Source organism: Vulpes lagopus, chromosome 18, assembly GCF_018345385.1.
Source record: "Vulpes lagopus strain Blue_001 chromosome 18, ASM1834538v1, whole genome shotgun sequence".
Lineage (NCBI taxonomy): Eukaryota > Metazoa > Chordata > Mammalia > Carnivora > Canidae > Vulpes > Vulpes lagopus.
In genome coordinates, this window is record NC_054841.1 from 628,780 (window position 1) to 648,070 (window position 19,291).

The window sequence follows — 19,291 nt, forward strand, 5'->3', positions numbered from 1 at the left end:
CAGGGTGCCCCAGGGTGGCGGCAGGATGCAGCCTCAGGGCGGGGGTCCTGCACCCTGTGACCCTGGACTGCATGAAGGGGGAGCCCGGAGGGTTGGGGCCGGTCCCCAGGGACCCCAGCCCCAAGCAGGAGGTCTGGGCGTCCCTTCCTGCCGCCTCCGTCACACGGGGCTCCACCAGCCGCACGCCACGGGCTCCACAAAGGGTTGGCACACGCCCCGAGGGGCCTGGGGGGGTCACCTGCAGGCCCGGGGGTCAGCCGGGGGCCGTCCCCACCACCAGCCTCTGTTCAGTTCAGGGTGAACGTGGCCAGTCGGCGTCCCAAGGCCACAGCCGGGTGGGCCGGGCAGCTGCCCCGGGCTGAGCGGGGTCCCGGGGCTGGGCCACTTGCGTCCCCGCGGGGAGGCCACACGGGGGGAGGCCTGGCGCAGCTGCCCGCCCCGGGGAAGCCACTCGGCGCCCTCTTTGAAACGTAGCCTGTGTTGGTGATTGTCACTGAAACCCGGGCCGGAGCAGGGCCTGCCCCCCGGGCCCTCGGGCTGTCTAGGGGTCGGGGCCCACGCTGGGTGCCACGGGTCCGCCGGGCCCTACACGGGGTGGGGGCCGCCCGCTGGGCCAGCTGCTAACAGTCTTGTCGCTTCTGTTTAAAGGAAGGAGCCTCAGCCGGAGCCTTCGCCAAGGTCAGTGCCCGCTTGCCCCCCGCTGCCCCGGGGCGTTGCCGGACAGAGCCGGTCCGTCCGTGTCTGTGCACTGCGTGTCATGGGGCCTGTGCGTGCCCGCGTGTGCAGCTGTGTGTCTGGAGCCCGCCGGCCGCGCCGTGGGCCCTACGTCCCTGTGTGCTCAGCGCCCCCCCCCCGGCGCCAGGGGCCCCCACTCCGGGGCCCGGTGGCAGGACGCGTCCAGGCACAGCCCCCCTCTCTGCTGGAGCCCGAGCCCCCGCCCGCTCGGGACGGTCCGCTGCGGGTCCCCGCGGGGCAGAGCACGGCTGGCAGCCACGTGCCGCCTCCCCATGTTCACGGCCGAGGGACCCCCGCCTGCCTGTGCGTGTCGCGCGGGGTCCTCTGAGCCCGGGATGCCCCGAGCACCCGTCCCCAGGCCGCAGCGCGAGTCCAGCCCCCGACCTGCCCTCTGTCCGCGCCCTTCGGGACCGTGGGCGACTCAGCCGGTCACCGCTGGTGGAGCCGCAGTTAGGCTGGGCGCTGCCCCGTCCCCGTGCGGGTGGCCACGCTCCTGCACCCCGAGCGCCTCGGCACGGACACCCGGTGTCTGGAACCGAGCACGGTGGCCCTGCCTCCGGCCCGAACCAAGGCGACCGCCCCTCAGCGAGGCTGCGCGCTGGCGCGGGGCAGAGAGCTGGGCGCTCGCCGTCAGGGTGGAGTGGGAGACGCGTGCCCAGCTGGGCGGCCTGGGGGGTCCACGGGGCTGCCCCCGCGTCCTCGGCCCCCGCCGCGTGCCACACCCTGAGCCCGTCCGCCCGAGGCCCCCCGGCCGGATGCGGCGTCTTGTCCCCCTCCCCGCGACCCTCGTCTCAGCCTCTCTCTCTCTCTCTCTCTCCTGCCCTCCCCCCAATTTGGACACTCTTGCCTGCCCCCCCAAGTGCCTTTAATCTTGTCACTGCCCTTCTTGGGCCCCTTTCACGTCCGTCTGTCTTTGGGGAGGAGGTGGCTGACCCTGAAAGCAGGACTCCAGGTGAGGACACACGGGAGCCCCCCCGGGCTCTCCGGTACGTTCCGTGGCTCCCCTCCCCGCTTCCCGCTCTCCGCTCCTCTGTCTCCTCCCCGTGTGTCCGTGTGTCCCTGCCTGCCCGCGACCCAGTGGCTTCCCCGAGGGCCAGCCTGGCCCGGCCCTCCTCCTGGGGGACCCCGGGCTGAGGCCCTGCCCTGGGAGGCACCCTGTCAGCCGGGAGGGTGCCGTCTGTGCAGCCCCGGGCCCTGTTCAGCAGCCGGGGCGCGGGGTGTAGGCAGGAGACTTCTGGGGCCCGCGAGGTGGCGGGACGGTCCCAGGGCTGCCGGGCTTGGGTCCCTGCCTGCGAGGCGCCCGGGCGTCCGGCCCCTTGGGCCCCTCCTGGGCGGGAAAGCCAGGCCGCCGCCTGCCACCTGCAGGCCAGGATCCCGCCTGGCACCCCCGGGTCGGGGCAGGTGGACGGGGTGGGCACCGGGACCCTCACTCAGCCGCCGTGATGCCCCTCCCGGTCCTGGCTCACGACGGGCGTGCGGGACCCACGGCGGCCGTGCTGCCGACAGACCCAGGCCGTGTGCCCGGGCCGGGGCCGGGGCCGGGGGCAGGCCGCGGGGTCTCGGGCTGTGCTGCTCCGGGTGTGTCTCTGACCTGCCCTCCGCCCCATCCCGTTCTCACTGCCCCTCACCCCTGTGCCTGGGGGGGCCCTGTCCCCAGCCGCTTGCCCCTTGTCCGTGTGGGCCCCTCCTCGTCGAAGGCAGCAGCGTGCTGTGTCTGAGTGCCTGTGTGTCCCGTCTGGTCTTGGTGAGTGTCCGCGGGCACCTCTTCCCCCTGTGATCCCGGGGCCCCGGCCTTGCCCGACCCCCCCGGGGCGTGGCCATCTGGGGCGGCTCCCACAGCCGGGGCAGCTCTCCTTGGCTTCTGTGGGCAGGAAGACCCAGGGCCAGCCTGGAACCCGGAGGGGGGTGTCCGTGGGGCTCAGCCAGGCCTCGGGGTCGCTGTCCTGACAGGGGTGCGGCCCACGTGGGGCCTCCGTGCAGTTCGAGCGTCCTGGGCCCTGGTCCCCCAAAGGCGGGCGCCGGGGGGGCGGGCGGTCCTGCCTCTGTACGGCCGGGACACCCCCGGGCGGCTGGGCCTCGGGGCGCGTGTCTGCGCTGGGTGCTCGGGGGCTGGAGCGGAGACCCTCTCCCCATCGTTCTCTGCCCGGACGGAGCCTCCAGGGGGTGGGGGCCGTGGGAGGCCGGAGGCCCTGGGGGGAGACGGCACGCGCGTCCCTGTCCTCCGCTGCGGTGGGACGGCGGCTGACCTCGCCGTGTGCCTCGGGAGGGCGCATGTGCCCCCGGCTTGAGGGGCTCCTGGGGGAGCCAGAGCTGCTGGGTGTGCGGGTCCTGGGGATACCGAGTCACAGGGACGCTTGTCCCCACGGGAGTGTGCTTGCCGACGCAGCCGGAGCCTGGGTCCCTCCCGGGGAGGACCCTGCAGGGAGGAAGGGCCCCTGGACGGGGGGTGGCCCAGCAGAGCGTATCCTTCCCACGTGGCCGCAGGGGTCGTGCGGGCGCCTCCCGGGCCGGTGCGTGGGGACGCTGGGCGCCGCTGCCCAGGGCTGGTGTCGTGAGCGGGGGTCGGCGCGTCTGCGTCCTCGGCCTGCAGGAGACAGCGTGTCGGGGCCACAGGGCGACGGCGGGGGACGGTGGGAGGCCCCAGGAAGGCGGAAGGGTCTCGTGTGTTTTCAGTTTTGCTCAGAAACGTGCGGAGACCGCGGTCGGGGCTTCGGGCAGGTTCCCGGGGAGCGTGGGCCTCGCGCCCGCCCCAGATGAGCCCGCCCCGGGGGTCCGCGTCGACTGGGGCCCGCGAGGCGCTGTCCTCGGCGTCCCTCCCGCAGAGGCAGCCGCCGCCTCCCGGGGGCACCGAGGCCTCGGACGGGCAGCTGGCGGCCTCGGCGCAGCCTCGGTGGTCGGTCTGTGACGCCAGAGTGCACGTGTCCCCCCCCCCCCGAGATGTGTGCTTCCGGACCCCTGTCCACCTAGAATAAGCCTTTGCAAAGTCTTGCCCATGTATTATTTTTTTGTTGGCATGAATATCGCAAAAAATAATACATCTTTAAAAAGACGTGGCCCAAAACTCTGACTCTGGAAGGAAAAGGTATTTTTGGAGGAAAAAAAAACGGGATTTTTTTTTTTTTTCTCCAAAAATAGGGCACTGTTTTCTTTTCCAGGCCGGCGGAAGACTTTCTGTGCAGCCCCCTCACTGCCGTTGCTCAGACCCAAGCGCTGCTGGCCGACCCTGAGCCCCGAGCTGCCTCAGGGTGGGCCCGTGCTTTGTGCCGCCCGCCCGCCCGCCCGGCCCCGGCCCCTCTGGTCGCGTCCCGTCCGCCGGTGCGCCCAGGACTAACTCTGCTCTCCTCATTTCCAGTAAAGGCAGACCGTGCAGAGAGTCCCTGTGTGGATGCTGCCCTGGACACTCTAGGTACCGCGGGGCGTGTCGCACGGACCGACCATTGCTGCACGGCTCTCCACCTCCCCTCCCGCTCCAAATACTCTGCTTATTAGAGGTTCTAGATGAGCGAGGGCGAGGCTGGCGCCCCCCGGCCCCCAGGCCCCAATTCTGATTGGCAGCTCGGCCTCCGCGGCCCCTTGCAGCGGAGCACCAGGCCCCCCGTGATTCCAAACGACCTCCCGGTGACGGTGACGGTGACGGTGGTGGCAGCACCAACATCTCTTGTCCCCAAGCCAAACGATGCCCTGCTCCAAGCAGGAGGGGGGCCGGCCAGGGGCTTCTGGGGTCCTGTCGCTCTCCGCTGAGCCTTTTCTCTGGGGCTCGCCAATCTAGCACCTCTACTACGCACCCGAGGTCGGCCCCTCCGAACCGGCCGCCTCGCCCGCGGGAGGCAGCTCCGTCCTGTGTGTGCCGGGCTCCCCGTGGTCCTGACACACCAGACACGCCAGAAAGCCAGGGGCCCTCGGCTCCCCCTTCCCACCACAGGCCTGGTTTAGGGCGGACTGGAAACGGGACGGTGGAAAAGCCGTCCCCCCACCCCGGCCCTTTGCACCGTGGGCTCCCTGTCCGCACCCTCACTCTCTCCGTCCACTGTCTGCTGTCGGGTGTGTGGAAGCGTCTGTCCTCTTGCTTGCTCTGGGCTCCCCCCCACCGTCTCCCTCCCGCCTGCCTCCCTCCCCGACCGGTGCAGTGTGTGGGCAGCTGCGCCCGCCTGTCCTGTGCATGTGGTTGCTGCAGGCCCCGGAGGCAGTGGGGCCGAGCGGCGGGCATGGGGGCTGTGCCGCAGGACCAGGGGCCCGGGGCAGCGGCATGCTTGGACACCTGCATCTGTGCATGCTCTGAGGCCCCGGAGAGGGCTTGGAGGCTGCCTCCCCACACCCTGTCCGCGTTGCCTGTGTGTTCCTGGAGGTAGGCGCTTGGGGGAGGCTTGCGGCCCCAGGAGCGGAGGTTTCCAGCCCCGGCGGAAGCCGTCCTGCTTGTACAGAGCTTGTGTCCACGGTGCTTCCGGCCACAGGCGGCCCCTTGGGCCAGGGGCTGTGGGCAGGCTGCTCGGGCACCGGAAGGGCCGCAGGTGCCCGTGGGCCAGTCCAGGAGCCCAGGCCAAGCTCAGCCTTGCTGTGTGCAAATCCCATGAATGTCACTTCCCTCTTTGCACTTTTCCTGGGTGTCCGCGGTCCCGTGTGGGTGCAGCCCCCTCACCCTGAGCCGGGCAGACCCGGCTGTGGCCATGTCCGTCCGGGGCTCCCAGTTGCCCCGTCCCCGTTTGCTGCGGGGAGGCAGGTGGGGGAGGAGGGGCTGGAGCTTGGCTCTGTGCCCCGGAAGCCCCCGAACTCGCTCCCCTGGTCCCGGCAACGCCAAAGCACAGGTGCCAGGAAAGTGCCCCTGACACGCACGGGGCCTCGTCGAGGACTCTCCCCCCGAGCAGGTGGCCAGAGCCCCATCCTTCGTGTTTGTTTGCTTCTGTCCTTGGCTTGTGGGGTTAGGGCGGCCCTCCCTCGGGCCCCACAGGGGCGGGAGCTGCCCGGGCACCTGGACGCGGGGCAGGTCGGGGCGGCCGGGGCCGAGCGCCTGCGGGCCGAGCTGCGCAGGTTCAGGCATCCACACGGTGGCCTCCTCCGGCCTGAGCATCCCCGGGGCTGGACGGCGAGGCCTCCCTGCGGCTCCGTCCTCGAGGCAGCTGCGTGGGGTCGGGCCCCAGGGTTTGGCGGGGCCATCGCTTCCTCGCGTCTCCCGGGACCAGCTGTTGGTCTCCGTTGGGAGGGAGGTCATCTGTGCAGAGGGCACCACGACGCCCGGACTCGGGCCACCCTGGGCTCCCACCTGCCCGTTCTTGGCCTTGCTCTGGGCACCGCGGTTATGGGCTTGGGGCCTGTGTCCCGAGCAGGGGACGCCTGCCCACCCCCTGAGGCGGATCCACACCCGAGGTCGACGTCCCGCTCCTGGGGGCACCTTTCCTTTCCCCTGTCCCGCGGGGACCTGTGAACTAGGGGACGGGTGATCTCAGCTGCCCGGGGGGGGGGTACGGCGCGGGCCGGGACTGCCGTGTCCAGGCGGGGGGTCCAGGCCGCCGGCCACCTCTTGTCCGTGGCCAGTCATGTCTGCGCCGTCTGAGGGACCTGTCCCGGCCGTGGGTCCTGGTGGGGCCGGTGGAGGCGGCTGACCCGGGGGAGCCCCGGTGGGGCTGAGGGGTCAGCAGGTGATGGCAGCTTCCGGGGCAGCAAAGACCCCGCTGGGCCCGGGGCAGGCGTGTCACACCCCCCGGGGCAGTGCAAGGCCCGACTCCTGCCTGTGGCTGGGTGTGAGCAGGGGCCTTGCTCTTCGACAGTGGAAACTGTCCAGTGGGAGGGAGCGCGTGGCCGCCTGGCCCCCGGGCCCGCCCTGCACCCGGACCACAGCGCCCCCCGTCTCCCGGCTGCCGCCCGGGGGTGCCGCTCCACCCTCACAGTTATGGGGAGACGCAGGGAGGGGGAGGCCGAGGGCCCTGCAGGGCTGCCCCTCCCCGCGGCCTTGCACCCCAGGCGGCTGGCAGAGCAGGCGTGTCGAGTCGGTCCCCAGATGCGTCCCGGGCGTGGGTGGAGGAGCCCGTGCTGGCCCCGGGTGCAGGGGGCTGGGCAGGCCCCCGATGCCCCCGATCCAGACCCTTCCTCCGGGTGGCTCCCGGGGCTTGGCTGGGGCCCAGTGGTCGGCCGCAGACCTCACCCCCGCAGGCCCCGGGGCAGGGGGCCGAGGGCAGGCCCGCGGGAGGTGCCGGGGAGGGAGTCCCGCCCGGGCGGCGTGGCAGGGCCCTGGCGCCCTCCGGGGCAGCGGGCGCGATGCGAGGGCCCCCCGAGCGCCCCAGCCGGTGGAGCGCCCGCCGTCTCCCTGCTGCCCACCCAGGAGTAGGCGTCAGCTGCGAGCGGACGGTGGGGTGAGCGTTCTTGCCAGGGTGACCTCTCTCGCTGTCTCTCTGTGTGTGTCCGCCCGCCTGTCGGTCCTCGTGGAAGCAGCCAGAAGGTCAGTTTGAAAGACCGTGTCTTCTCCAGCCCCCGCGGCGTGGCGGCCAAGGGGAAGGGGTCCCCGCAGGCCCAGAGCGTCCGGCGCTCCCCCAGCGCCGACCAGAGTCTGGAGGACAGCCCGAGCAAGGTGCCCAAGAGCTGGAGCTTCGGGGACCGCAGCCGGGCGCGCCAGGCCTTCCGCATCAAGGGCGCCGCGTCCCGACAGAACTCGGAAGGTAGGTCAGGCCCTGCCTCCCGGCGCCACCAGGGGCCCGGCCGCCTCTTTGAGCAGCGACCCCCTTTGCCCTTTCTTCTTTCTGAGGCGAATTCACGTAACATAAAAACTGGCCGCTTGAAAGCGAGCGGGTCGGTGGCGGCGCGTTCGTGGCGTGTGCAGACGCCGCCCGTCCCGTTCCAGAGCGTTCCGTGCCCCAGCGGAGGCCCGTGCCGGGAGCGGCCGCCCCCAGCCCCCGTCTGTCCGGGGACCTCACGGGGGAGTCACGCGCTGTGTGTGCCCGTTTCCGGGGCTTCCGCGCCGACGCCCGTCTGTGGCCCGATCCCATCCCCGGGTCTCCTGGGGCCGAAGCCCGTGTTTCCGCACGTTCATCCGCTTTGCAGCCAGCGGGCGAACGTGTCCCTCCCCTCCGGCCTGGGACAGGGGCTGGGCGTCCAGGGCGCCGGGTGGGCTCCGCGGCCCCGCAGGACCAGGCCCCTCTGTCCCTGGCGCGGCTCGTCCCCCCACGGGCTGTGTCTCCTTCCACCCAGAAGCAAGCCTCCCCGGGGAGGACGTCGCAGAGGACAACAAGAGCTGTAACTGCGAGTTTGTGACGGAAGATCTGACCCCAGGCCTCAAAGTCAGCATCCGGGCCGTGTGGTGAGGGACTCGGGGTCTGGGGCGAGGGGCCTCCCGGGTCAAGAAGGGCTGGTGTCTGCCGTCCCTGGGGGCGGGTCCTTGGGGGCTGGCGTGAGGGCCGGTGCTCCGGGAGCCACCCGCACCCTGTGGCTCCTGGGGCCCCTCCTGTCACATGTGGGATGGGGCGGGGGACAGGGTGGGGGATGGGGTGGGGGACACGACAGGGGGACGAGGTAGAGGACACGGCAGGGGACGGGGAGGCGGACAGGGTGGGGGATGGGGTAGGAGACTTGACGGGGGGACAGGGTGGGGGACGCGGGGGGGATAGGGTGGGGGACAGGGGGAGATGGGGTGGGGACATGGCGGGGGACGCGGGGCTCCCGGGAGGATGGGGGTCTTGTGCACCCGGGCCCGGGAGTGGCCTGTGCCCTTGGCACATGTTCTGGGAGATGCCGGGGGGGGGGCAGGGGCCGCCCAGGGCTCACAGCGGTGCACCCCCCCCTCCCCCAGTGTGATGCGGTTCTTGGTGTCCAAGCGGAAGTTCAAGGAGAGCCTGCGGCCGTACGACGTGATGGACGTGATTGAGCAGTACTCGGCGGGCCACCTGGACATGCTGTCCCGCATCAAGAACCTGCAGTCCAGGCAAGAGCCCCTCCCCGCCTGCCCAGCCCCGGGCATGGAGGCCGCGTCCTTCTGGGCCAAGGCCCGCGTGGTGCGGTGGGGTGGCGACCCTCAGGCCAGCCCGGGGTGGGCACGGCGTGCGGGTGCCCGTGCTGCCCCCAGGGGCGGGCCGTGCTCGGGGCTTCGTGCACATGGTGGGCGGCTGCCCCCCGGCCACACTGGCCCTCCGTGGACATCCTGCCGTGTCCTCGTGTGGTCTGTTCGTTCTGATATTTCTGTTGTCTCTCCCTCCTCGGCCTCCTGCCCTCGCTACGGGGGCCAAGCGTGTAGGTGTGTGTGCATTCACATGCATGCATGTGTGCACATGTAATGTGTGAATGCACACGTGTGTGCACGTGTATGGGTATCTGTGGTCACGCACGGGTGCATGTGTGTGCACACATGTGTATGTGCCCGTGTGCCGGCGTGCGCGCCTGTGCATACACATGTTATGCATGCGTGTGGTGTGTGCACGTGCCTCTGTGTGTGCTGTGCCGTGTGTGCATGTATGTGTGAACCCGTGCACACTCGTGCGCGTGTGTTGGGGATGAAGCCACAGGGTCCGTGAGCCCCGTCAGGGAGCAGCAGCCACCCTACGTGGCAGCAGAGGAGCCCGTCCACCCCCGCCTCACGGGGCCCTCGCCCAGCAGGACGTGGGGCTGGAGCGCGTGTGCGAGGCGCGGCGACGGCAGGGCACACGCTGACGCTTGCTCCCTCCAGGACGTACCCGCACACCTACGCACAGGCACACACACACACAACACACACGTCCACTCCCGTGTGCACACACGGCACCGTGCTCTCAGCCTTGTGCCCACATACGTGCATTCTCCACGTCTGTGACACATGCAGCCCAGATACACACGTGCTCACAGGCGTGCAGCCTCCGCCACACACAAACAAGGGTGTGTGCACACGTGTCCATGTGTCTGTACGGAGCCCGTGCGGCTGTTGCGGGCCTCTCCCGGGGTCCCACACCCCTGCCCACGGGGGCTTCCTCCCCTGCCCGGGGTCCTGCAGACCGGGCTGCTGCGGGGTGTGTGCCCCGGAAGCCGGGGCGCTGGCTTCCCGCAGGTCAGGACGGACAGAGGCAATCCTGGGGCCCGCCCAGCTCCCCCCCACCGCGGGACTGAAGCCCTCGTCCCGGGTCAGCGCGCCCCCAGCTTGGGTTTGCCGTCCTCGCCTGGACGCCGGGGAGGGTCTCTCTGGCCTGGAGCTGCCCCCGTTGGGCGGGGAGCCGGGGTGACCCCACCGTCCTCACGGGCTAAGGCTAGGGAGCCAGGTGCTCACCTTCCCCCCCAGAGCATCAGCTAGACCTGTGCCGTGTGTGTGCAAAGGTGTGTGCGGTGGTGCAGTGCGATGCAGGTGAGTGTGCGTGCGTGTGCAATGGCACACAGCAAGTGTGCACGCGTGTGCGGACCGAGTGCAGCCCGTGGGCACAACACGTGCCGTGTGGTGTGCGTGTGCGCTCACGTGTGCGAGGCGCAGATGTGTGGGAGAGCAGAGCGGTGTCTGGCGGCCGGGCCGGCCCCGCGTCTCCCCGAGGCTGAGTCCGTCACCAGGCCCCTCCGTCCCCAACCTTCCCCTTCCCTCCCTTTGTGTCCGGAAAACCGCGCCCGCGGCGGCGCCCGGGAGCAGGCGGAGCGGCGCTGCTGTCCCGCCGCGTGTCCGTCCTCCCCTGCGCCCCGTTCGGAGTGCCCGCCCCCGACTCCCCTTCCGTGCGCTTCACGATGCATTTGCTGGTGTCTCTTTTCTTGTTCACTCGCCAGGATAGATATGATTGTGGGCCCCCCACCCCCTTCAACTCCCCGGCACAAGAAGTACCCCACCAAAGGACCCACGGCCCCTCCGAGAGAGTCACCCCAGTATTCACCTAGGTCAGGATGCCAACCGCGCCCGCCTTGTGTCTGTGGAATGGCCGGCCCCCTTCGCCCCAGGCCACATGACGGCAGCACCTGCCCGGCACCTCCCGACGGGACAGAGCAGCGTCAGGGGGAAGGCCGTGCCCCGTGGGCCCCGGGCGGGCTGCGCGGGGACATCCCCAGGGACGTCTGCCTGGGGTGCGGACGCGGAGGGACACGACCGCAGGGGCAGCTGCGTTCAGAGCCTCGGGGTCCTCCCCGCGGCGGGGCTGACCTCGGCTGCTCCGTGGACCTGAGCGGGTCCTGCTGCTTCTCTTGCCTTTGAGTGCTGGTGAAGAACAAATAAGAGGTGCCCCCGGGGCACCCGGCAGCGAGCGAGGCCCCAGGGATGCCCCAGACCTTTGGAGCTTTATTCCCAGCCCTCGGGGTTAGCGGCAGGGGCGCGGGCGAGGGCGCGCTGGGTGGCGAGTCAGCAGGAGCAAACTTCGGAGGCTTCCCGCCTCCCTGGGACGATTCAGACGATGGGGGCGACCTGTCCCCCGTGGGCAGGTCCAGTCAGCTGGGGAGAGGGAGCCCCCGGGACAGGGAGGAGGACGAGGGACCCAAGAGCATCGAGAGGCCGCCAGGGATGCCGGCAGCTGGGCCAGCTGGCTGGGGACGGGCCGGTGTGCCTGAGCCCTCCCCGCGTGCCAGGACTTCTGCACGCGGACATCTCAACCCACGGGCTCTTCCGTGAGAAAGGAGTCCCCGGAGGAGCAGGCCGGCCCAGGGAGGCTCGGGCAGCCTGCGGCTCCGCGACGTGCAGCCCGTCCGTGGGCATCTGCCGTGGGGGCAGCGGTCGGGTCCCGCAGCCTGCAGAGCCCCCCGCAGCCAGAGGCCACCCTGAGCCACGGCGGAGGGCAGGGAGGACAGCGTGGGCTCCGGGGGCTAATCCTGACCCCAGCCTCGGGCCTAGGGCGGGGATGGCACAGGCCCCGCCAGCGGCAGCTCCAGGCTCCCCGTGGGACCGGCCAGGCAGGTGGCCCGTCATGTGGCAGGGGCGAAGGCGCTGAGCACCCATGCCTGGACTGTGTGGACACTCGGAAACACCAGAGAACCCTTCTCCCTCTCCATCCTCCACCGGCGTCTGCTTGGAGCCCGAGGGTCCCCTGCTGCCCCCAGCCGCTCCCGGTCCTTGGTGCATGAGTCCAGCATGCAGCTCCTCGAGCATGAGGCTGTAGCGTGGCTGACGCGGGAGCCCCTCTTCTGCTTCACGCAACAGCCAGAACAGTCCCCTGCGCCCTGCTCTCCGCCAGAGGCAGACGGGCGGCCCGTGGGTGAGGAAGGAAGCCGAGACGTGGCCCCGGCCAGCTCCCAGGGCGCTTGCCAGGGGTGCCCCCCAGGACTCGAGTGTGCTCGGGGCTCGGGGCTCCTGGCCGGACGCAGGCGGGCGCTCCTTGGCCTCAGCCCGGGGGAAGTGCCGCGTGCCCGGCAGGTGTGGCCTGGCTGCCCCAGCGGCTTGCAGGCCGCCGGGGTCCCTGCTTCTGAGTGAGCCCCCCACGTCCCTGTGGGTCTCCGGCTCGGGTGCCAGGAGCCCACACACAACCGTGGCCCCTTCCGAGCCCGTCGGTGGCCCTTCCTGTTCAGCGGGGGGCCGTGCCGTGTCCCCCTCCCAGGTAGAAACCTCCTTTGCCTCTTGTTGCCATTTGTGACCGTGGCCTCCTCTGAGATGAGCTCGGCTGCGTCCCGCATCCCGCACACGCGTCGGCACGGGCACACGCGCACACGCGCACACACTAGACCCCCTGTCTGCCCCCCCCCCCCGGTGTGCGTGGCGGTTTCCTGTGTTGGTCTGTGCCCCTCCCCGTCCGGTCTGCATGGAGCCGTGGCCCTCATCATCTGCTTCCGTTCCTGCCGCACACGTGGAATCTGCCCCCCAGACCCCAGTTTGGGGGGACCCAGTGGCACATTGTTTAGGAGTAAAGCTCAGGGCTGGGGGCCGGGCACGGGGGCCGGGAGCTGAGGGGCGAGCGACCCCAGGCCCCTCCACTTTACTCCTTGCTGATGTGCCACCTGCTGGAGTGGGACGGGTGGGGAGCAGGCCCCCGGGTGCAGAGAGCAGGGCGACACCAGGTGCCCCGCGTCCACCTGTCCTGGCACCCCGCTGCCCCTCCCGTCGTGCCCCCCCTGTCGGCTCTGGGCTCAGCCTGGAGCCCGGGTCTGGGGGGCCGTGGCCCAGCCCAGGAGGAGAGGGCTCGGGCCCCGCCGCACCCACCCCAACTCATGCCGGGGGGTGGGTGTCTTCCCGGCAGAGTGGACCAGATCGTGGGGCGCGGCCCGGCCCTAACGGACAAGGACCGCACCAAGGGCCCGGCCGAGGCGGAGCTGCCCGAGGACCCCAGCATGATGGGCCGGCTGGGGAAGGTGGAGAAGCAGGTAGGGGGGCTGGGGCGGCCCGCCCGCTGGTCCTCGGGCTCCGGGGGGGCCTCCGTGTGTCCTCAGGGGTCGGGCACAAGACCCCCAACCCGGGGCTGCGCCCGGGAGCCCAGGAGGGACCTGGCTGTTCCTCCCGCCGGAGGGCTCGCCCGCAGGGGTGGAGCCACGTGGACAAAAGGTGGCCCAGAGGCCTGGGGCCAGGGGCGAGGCTCCTGCTTCTATACCTCTGTGGGACCAGCCTGCAGTCCCCGCACTCTGGGGGGCAGCCTGGGCCCCCCCACCTCCCAGGTCCCCTTAACCTCCCAGGTCCCCCCCACCTCCTGGGAGCAGCCTGGGTCCCCCACCACCTCCCGGGTCCCCCCACCTCCTGCAAGTAGCCTGGGTCCTCCCCACCTCCTGGCCCCCCACCTCCCAGGTCCCCGTACCTCCTGCGAGCAGCCAGGTCCCCTCCACCTCCCAACCCCCCACCTCCTGCATCCCCCCACCTCCTGGGGGCAGCCCGGGTCCCCCCCCACCTCCCAGGTCCCCCCCACCTCCCGCGTCTCCCCACCTCCTGGGAGCAGCCCGGGTCCCCCTCACCTCCCAGGTCCCCCCACCTCCCGGGTCCCCCCCACCTCCCAGGTCCCCCCATCTCCCGGCCCCCCGACCTCCTGGGAGCAGCAGGCCTGGTCCAGCAAGTCCCCTTGCAGGTCTTGTCCATGGAGAAGAAGCTGGATTTCCTGGTGAACATCTACATGCAGCGCATGGGCATCCCCCCCACGGAAACCGAGGCCTACTTTGGGGCCAAGGACCCGGAGCCGGCGCCGCCGTACCACAGCCCCGAGGACAGCCGGGAGCACGGGGACAGGAACGGTTGCATCATCAAGCTCATCCGCTCCAGTTCCGGGGGCCAGAAGAACTTCTCGGCTCCCCCGGCCGGGCCCCCGGCCCAGTGCCCGCCCTCCACCTCGTGGCAGCAGCAGTGCCACCCCCGCCAGGGCCACGGCACCTCGCCCGTGGGGGACCCTGGCTCGCTGGTGCGGATCCCGCCCCCGCCCGCCCATGAGCGGTCGCTGTCTGCCTACGGCGGGGGCCACCGGGCGAGCACGGAGTTCCTGAGGCCCGAGGGTGCCCTGCGGGACAGCGACACGTCCATCTCCATCCCGTCCGTGGACCACGAGGAGCTGGAGCGCTCCTTCAGCGGCTTCAGCATCTCCCAGTCCAAGGAGAACCTGGACGCGCTCAACAGCTGCTACGCGGCCGTCGCGCCCTGCGCCAAAGTCAGGCCCTACATCGCGGAGGGCGAGTCGGACACGGACTCGGACCTGTGCACCCCGTGCGGGCCCCCGCCGCGCTCCGCCACTGGGGAGGGCCCTTTCGGCGATGTGGGCTGGGCCGGGCCCCGGAAGTGAGGCTGCCCGCCGGCCTCTCCCTGACTCTTGGCCTCCAGGTTCGCAGATGGGACTCGGGGCCCTTTCCTCGGAGGGACACGGTGGGGGGCCTGTGCGGCGGCGGCCGGGTGGGGGCTCCCCGGCTCCCACCCCGAAGGCTGAGGAGAGCTTTTTCACCAAGGGGCAGCCGGGCCGGCCGGGTCCGCTCTGAACCGTTGGCCGGGGTGTGAGCAGGGGCGACAGCCGAGAACAGGCCGGGAGGAGGAGGGAGGAGGACGGAGGAGGACGGAGGAGGAGGCGCGGGGCTGGGCCAGGGCCCGGGCGGGGGGCAGCGAGGAGCAGGAGCGGGGGCTCCAGGGCCCGTGGCGGCGGCTGCGGGGCGGACAGCTGGCCTCTCGGGTGAGGCCGGGTCTCGTCCCTGTGTCCCTGCCCTGGCCAGGCGTGACGGGCGGCCACCCAGAGAGCTGCCGGTCCACACCTTCCCCCTGCAGCCCGGGGTCGGAGCCAGTCCCTGGCCGCGGCGCTGGCCTGGGGGGGTGAGGCCTCGGGACCTCGCGGCATTGGCTCGTGGGGGGGCCTGTGCCATAGCTCCTGGGAGGGGTCCCGGGAGGCTGTGCCCTCTGCTCCCCCCTGGCTGGCCCCAGCCGCCAGGCCACGGACACCCGTGTGCGGGGAACGTGCTGGGAGGTCGGGGGCACTGCTGGCGCCGGGCACGCTCAGGGAGCTGGGGCTGGGCGGGTTGTGGCGACCAGATTCCACGCTGCCCCTCAGTGGGGGCCCTGCCTCGAGGCCCCTCGCCGACGCCACGACAGGATGTAGAGCCAGGTGGTCCCAGAGGAGCCCCTCCAGGGTCGCTGGGCGCCCCCTGCGGACTCGAAGCAGCTCTGTCCTGTAGGAAGCCTCTCTGGTCGCCGCTGGGGCTGACCGCCCGCCCCTGCTGCCCCCAGCCCGTCCCTTGCTGTGACTTCCTGGCTCCTAGGGAGTCACAGACGCGCATCCGCCTGGGCCTCAGGGAGCAGGGACCTGTCTGTCCCGTGTGGCCTGTGGCCCTGGGGACGGCAGCTCTGGACTCTCCCCTCTGGGTCCTCGGCCATCGGGGTGTGGGGGCGTCTGCGGTTGGAGGCCCCACCCTGGGCACCGGGCGCCCTCTGAGGCAGGGACCCGGTGTGCACCGGGCTACGGGGCGACATCCTCCACATGCTGGGTCCTGGGAAGCCCGTGGCGACGTGGATGCGACGTGGTCAGTGAGAGCATGTTGGTCCCTGATGGGGCTTGGGAAGCAGCGTGCGAGGCCCGGTGCCCGGGCATGCGGTCCTGGCGCCGGAGGTGTTTGGGGGGCGCTGTCTGTTGGGCAGGCAGGGGCCGCAGCTGCAGGCTCCGGGCCTGCCCCCTCCTTCCAGGACGGCCCGCGTCCGGCCGTGGGCTCATCCTTGCCTGATGGGCCCCCAGAGGCTGGGCCGGGTCTGTGCTGCCCGAGGGCGGTGCCCGGTCGGAGGCCCTGGGCTCAGAGTGGGAAACCGCTGCTCCCGGCCCCACGGGGGATGCCCCGTTCCCAGCCTTGGGGGGCAGGCGTGGAAGTCCGTGGCCACGTGGCCTGGGCGGGAGGCTCTCTGGGGCACCCTGGCCGTCCTCACGACGGTGCATGTCCTTCCTGGAGGTGGAGCTGGGCCTCGGGCCTCACCCCTCGTCCTGGGGAACCTGGGCTGCGGGGCCCCAGGAGGGCATGCGCGGGAGGCCCCTAGCCGAGCACGGCCACACCGGTCACCAGCTCTGGCCAGCCCACTCGAGGGCCCGGAGAGTCAGAGCCACGCCGCCAGCAGCTGTCCCCAGAGAAAGCCGGCTGTCCTGTCCCCACGCCCCCTATGCTGTGGATCCCTGTCCCCGGAGCTGCTGAGCCACCACCAGGAGGGCCCCCCAGGCTGCAGCAGGAGGAACGGGGACCCACGTCCCCAGGGAGGGCATGAGGTCTGCACGTGTCTCTGACCCCTTGGAAGGGGGAGGTGCGTCTCTGGGGGCTGGTTTAGGGGCACGCTCTAGGGAGATGGTGTCGTCGCTTGGGGTCCTCCGACCCTGGTCTGAGCCGTGTGCGTCCCCCGCAGCACCGCGTGCGGCCTGGGGCTCCAGGAGGAGGCTGGTGCTTGCACGGGGAGACCGTGCGCCTTGTTGGGCGTGTATGACGGCGTGCGGCTCGGGGCCGTGCCACCCTGGGCAGAAGGCTGAGGCTAGAGGGTGCACCCCGCGAGCCCACACTCCCCTGCTCACAGTGCTGCTTGTACGCGTGCAGCACGCACTCACCAGGCACATCCGCTTGCGCACACGTGCTCCCACATGTATGCACGGTGCCCTCGCACACACGCTCGCCCCCGTGCACACGCACTGCGCCTCCCACCCCTCTGTGTGATCTCCGCGGGTCCGCCCCCTTGAAGCCCCGAGGAACTCACAGCTTCGCGTGACAGATGGCACCGTGGCTGGGTCCCGGCTGTCCCAGGCTCTTGGGCTGCACCCGCAGAGGGGCCCGGGCCCACCCAGGGTCCACGTGCCTCCCATCAGCGGGCCCGGCCACCGTCTGGAGCCTCCGGTCAACTGGACGCCACCACACGGCTCGGGCTGGGCCGGGCAGGTCCGGACGTCCGGCCGCCCCCCTCTGGCTCCTTGGCCACGTGACTTGGGAGCCGCGGCCCCCCCAGGCCTCCTGCAGGATGCGGGGCCCCGGCCTGCCGCCTGTCCCCTCCTCGGGGCCGCACGCTGCCAGGGCCGCTCCATAGAGGCCTGCCTGGGTAGAGCAGGGAGTCGGGACCCGGCCTGTGGCCACCCCGCGCCCCCGGGCCCCCGCCAGCCAGGCGGGCCGGCGTTTCCAACGGGCTGATTCAGTTTACCCGACATCCTCCTCGCACTAGGCTGGAGCCCCCGGTGGTCGCGGATTCGAACGTTAACAGGAGACCAGGGGGGAGCATCCCTCTGCCGCCCCGCATTCGGGGGGATGTCCCACAAAGCAGGTGCCCCCGCCTGCGCTGAGTGTGGATGCAGCTCGGCCCCGAGACGTTTCTAGATGCTTCCTGGAGCCCAGAGGCGTGCAGGGCCCTGGGAGGCCTTTGTAGAAATGCTGACGTTTGTATCTATTTCGTATTCACCCCAATTGTAAATACTGTACAGAGCAGCGGGCGCAGCCTTTGCCCTGGTGTCACGCTGCCAGGCCAGAGTGACAACCGTGTCCCACCCTCCGACGTCACCAGCCCTGGGAACCCGCGTGGAGTGCGCAGGGACGGCTGCACAGCCACGGGGGGCTTGGGGGCAGCTCGCGCCCCCTGGGTGCGGAGTCCCGAGCAGCAGGTGCGGCCCCGTGACCCGGGTGCCCCCAGAGTCAGATGCTCCCGCCCCTGACGACGCTGTCCTGAGTGGTCCTCGGCTGCCTGGGCGGCGGCGGCGTGGACGCACCTGCCCTCTGTGACCCCGGAGCGGATCTTCAGGCCTCCTGCTTGGATGTACCGATGCTGGGTGAGGGGCAGCAGGGCTGCGCGGGGCCCACAGGAAGGGGCGGCCCGCTCCTGGCGCCAGGGCACCCTGCGTGGCTGTCCCAGGCCAGCGGCCTTCTGTGCTCCTGCCCCCCGGGGCTCGCTCCCCTGGGCCCGGCCCCGCACTGAGCAGGCTCGATGGCCCCGGGGGGCTTCCGGGAGGGCCGGCGTGGGGGGGCTGCCCGTCTCTTCCCTCCAAGGCACCCGGGCATCCGGCAGCCCGGGCCAGGCCCCCGGGGAGCACCGGGAGCGCGCATGGGTGGGGGCCACGGAGGGCAGGATGCGCCGCCTTGCGGGGTGGGGGCGAGGGCAGACCCCCAGAGGTGCTGGGGCACAGGCTTCGCACGCAGGCGCGGCGCTCCCTGGGGCTTGGAGGACACCTGCTGGCGGAGGGCGCCAGGGCCCCTGGGCGGGCGGCCGAGCGGGGAGGGGCCTGGGTCCGCGGCTGCCCCGCGCCCGCTCCGGCCGGTTTCACGCTGTCGTTGCCTTAAAGCACGAGACGGACACTCCCCGAGGTCGCCCGCGCCCGCGCCTGCCCCGCCCGCCCAGGACCCCCGCCTCGCCCGCGGGACCCGCTCCGGGGACGCAGCGCGGGCGGCGGCCCGGTCCCCATGCGGCCCCGCCCGGCCCGCCCCCGTCGCGCTGTCGGGCGCCGCCTGCAGCCCCCGCGCCGTTGCCTTGGCTGTCTGCACTTTGTTCACGCTCCAAAGAATACTTCATGATTTGCCTTCAGTACTGACGTACTCCCGGGCCGCGCGTGCCCCGCGCCGCAGCCGCCGGGCCTTTCTGTTGTCGTGAATGTGTCACCGCCGCACACTCGACCCTCGACTCGCGCATTGTCCGTTTTCTAGGGATAGACGCCCAGGGAAAGAACTCTAGTTTTCTACGGACCAGCCGAGATGCTAACTTGCTCAACGCACCGTCAGGTTGACACTTGGAATCGAGAACGGGGCCCCGCCCGGGTTTGCCCAGGGGCTTCGGGGTGGAATCGGGCAGCAGGGACGCATGTGGAAGGTTCTGGAAAGTTCTACTGCCACGGGGACCTGTTCGGATGCCCAGTGGACCTGTGCACTTAGTAAAACACAGTGATTCAACCTGCACGCGGTGTGGCCTCGTTCCTGCTGCGCCGTCCCGGGCTCCCCGGGTCCTCTGCTGCCCCGACGAAGGACCGCGCCCTGGTGGCCCCGAGCAGCAGGAGGCCGTGCTCGCTCCCCCGGGGCCGGGGCCCGTCGGTCCGTCCCTCAGCAGCCGCGGGTGTCCAGGGAGGGGCCTCTCGCCGGGGCTGCCGACCCCCGGGCCTCCCAGCGGTGCAGAGGGGCCCAGTGCTGGGCGCGGGGCACACACAGTGTCCTGCTGGCACCCGCCGGGGGCCCCGTGGTCCTTGCCCCCCGGGTGTGCCGGAGGCCGGGAGGTCGGGGTGGACACGGCCCGCGGTGTCCGGGTGAGGCCGGCGCAGTCGGGTGTGGGAGGCCG

The 19,291-nt window shown here is 71.5% G+C and overlaps 1 protein-coding gene across 14 annotated transcripts in view; it reads left to right on the forward strand.

Moving 5' to 3' along the window:
• The window catches only part of KCNQ2 (potassium voltage-gated channel subfamily Q member 2), a 46,302-nt gene extending 27,386 nt beyond the window's left edge, over positions 1-18,916 (forward strand). For 2 of the 14 annotated variants that reach the window (XM_041733520.1, XM_041733523.1), the window contains 9 exons: positions 649-678; positions 3,891-3,980; positions 4,088-4,141; positions 7,156-7,382; positions 7,912-8,020; positions 8,510-8,641; positions 10,429-10,536; positions 12,813-12,936; positions 13,626-18,916. In XM_041733520.1, the coding sequence (XP_041589454.1) occupies positions 649-678; positions 3,891-3,980; positions 4,088-4,141; positions 7,156-7,382; positions 7,912-8,020; positions 8,510-8,641; positions 10,429-10,536; positions 12,813-12,936; positions 13,626-14,327 (1,576 nt within the window). In that variant the 3' untranslated portion in view covers positions 14,328-18,916. The remainder of the gene's footprint in view (positions 1-648; positions 679-3,890; positions 3,981-4,087; positions 4,142-7,155; positions 7,383-7,911; positions 8,021-8,509; positions 8,642-10,428; positions 10,537-12,812; positions 12,937-13,625) is intronic. The other 12 variants (XM_041733532.1, XM_041733533.1, XM_041733522.1 and 9 more) reach the window with 11 other exon arrangements.
• Positions 18,917-19,291: the final 375 nt, after the last annotated feature.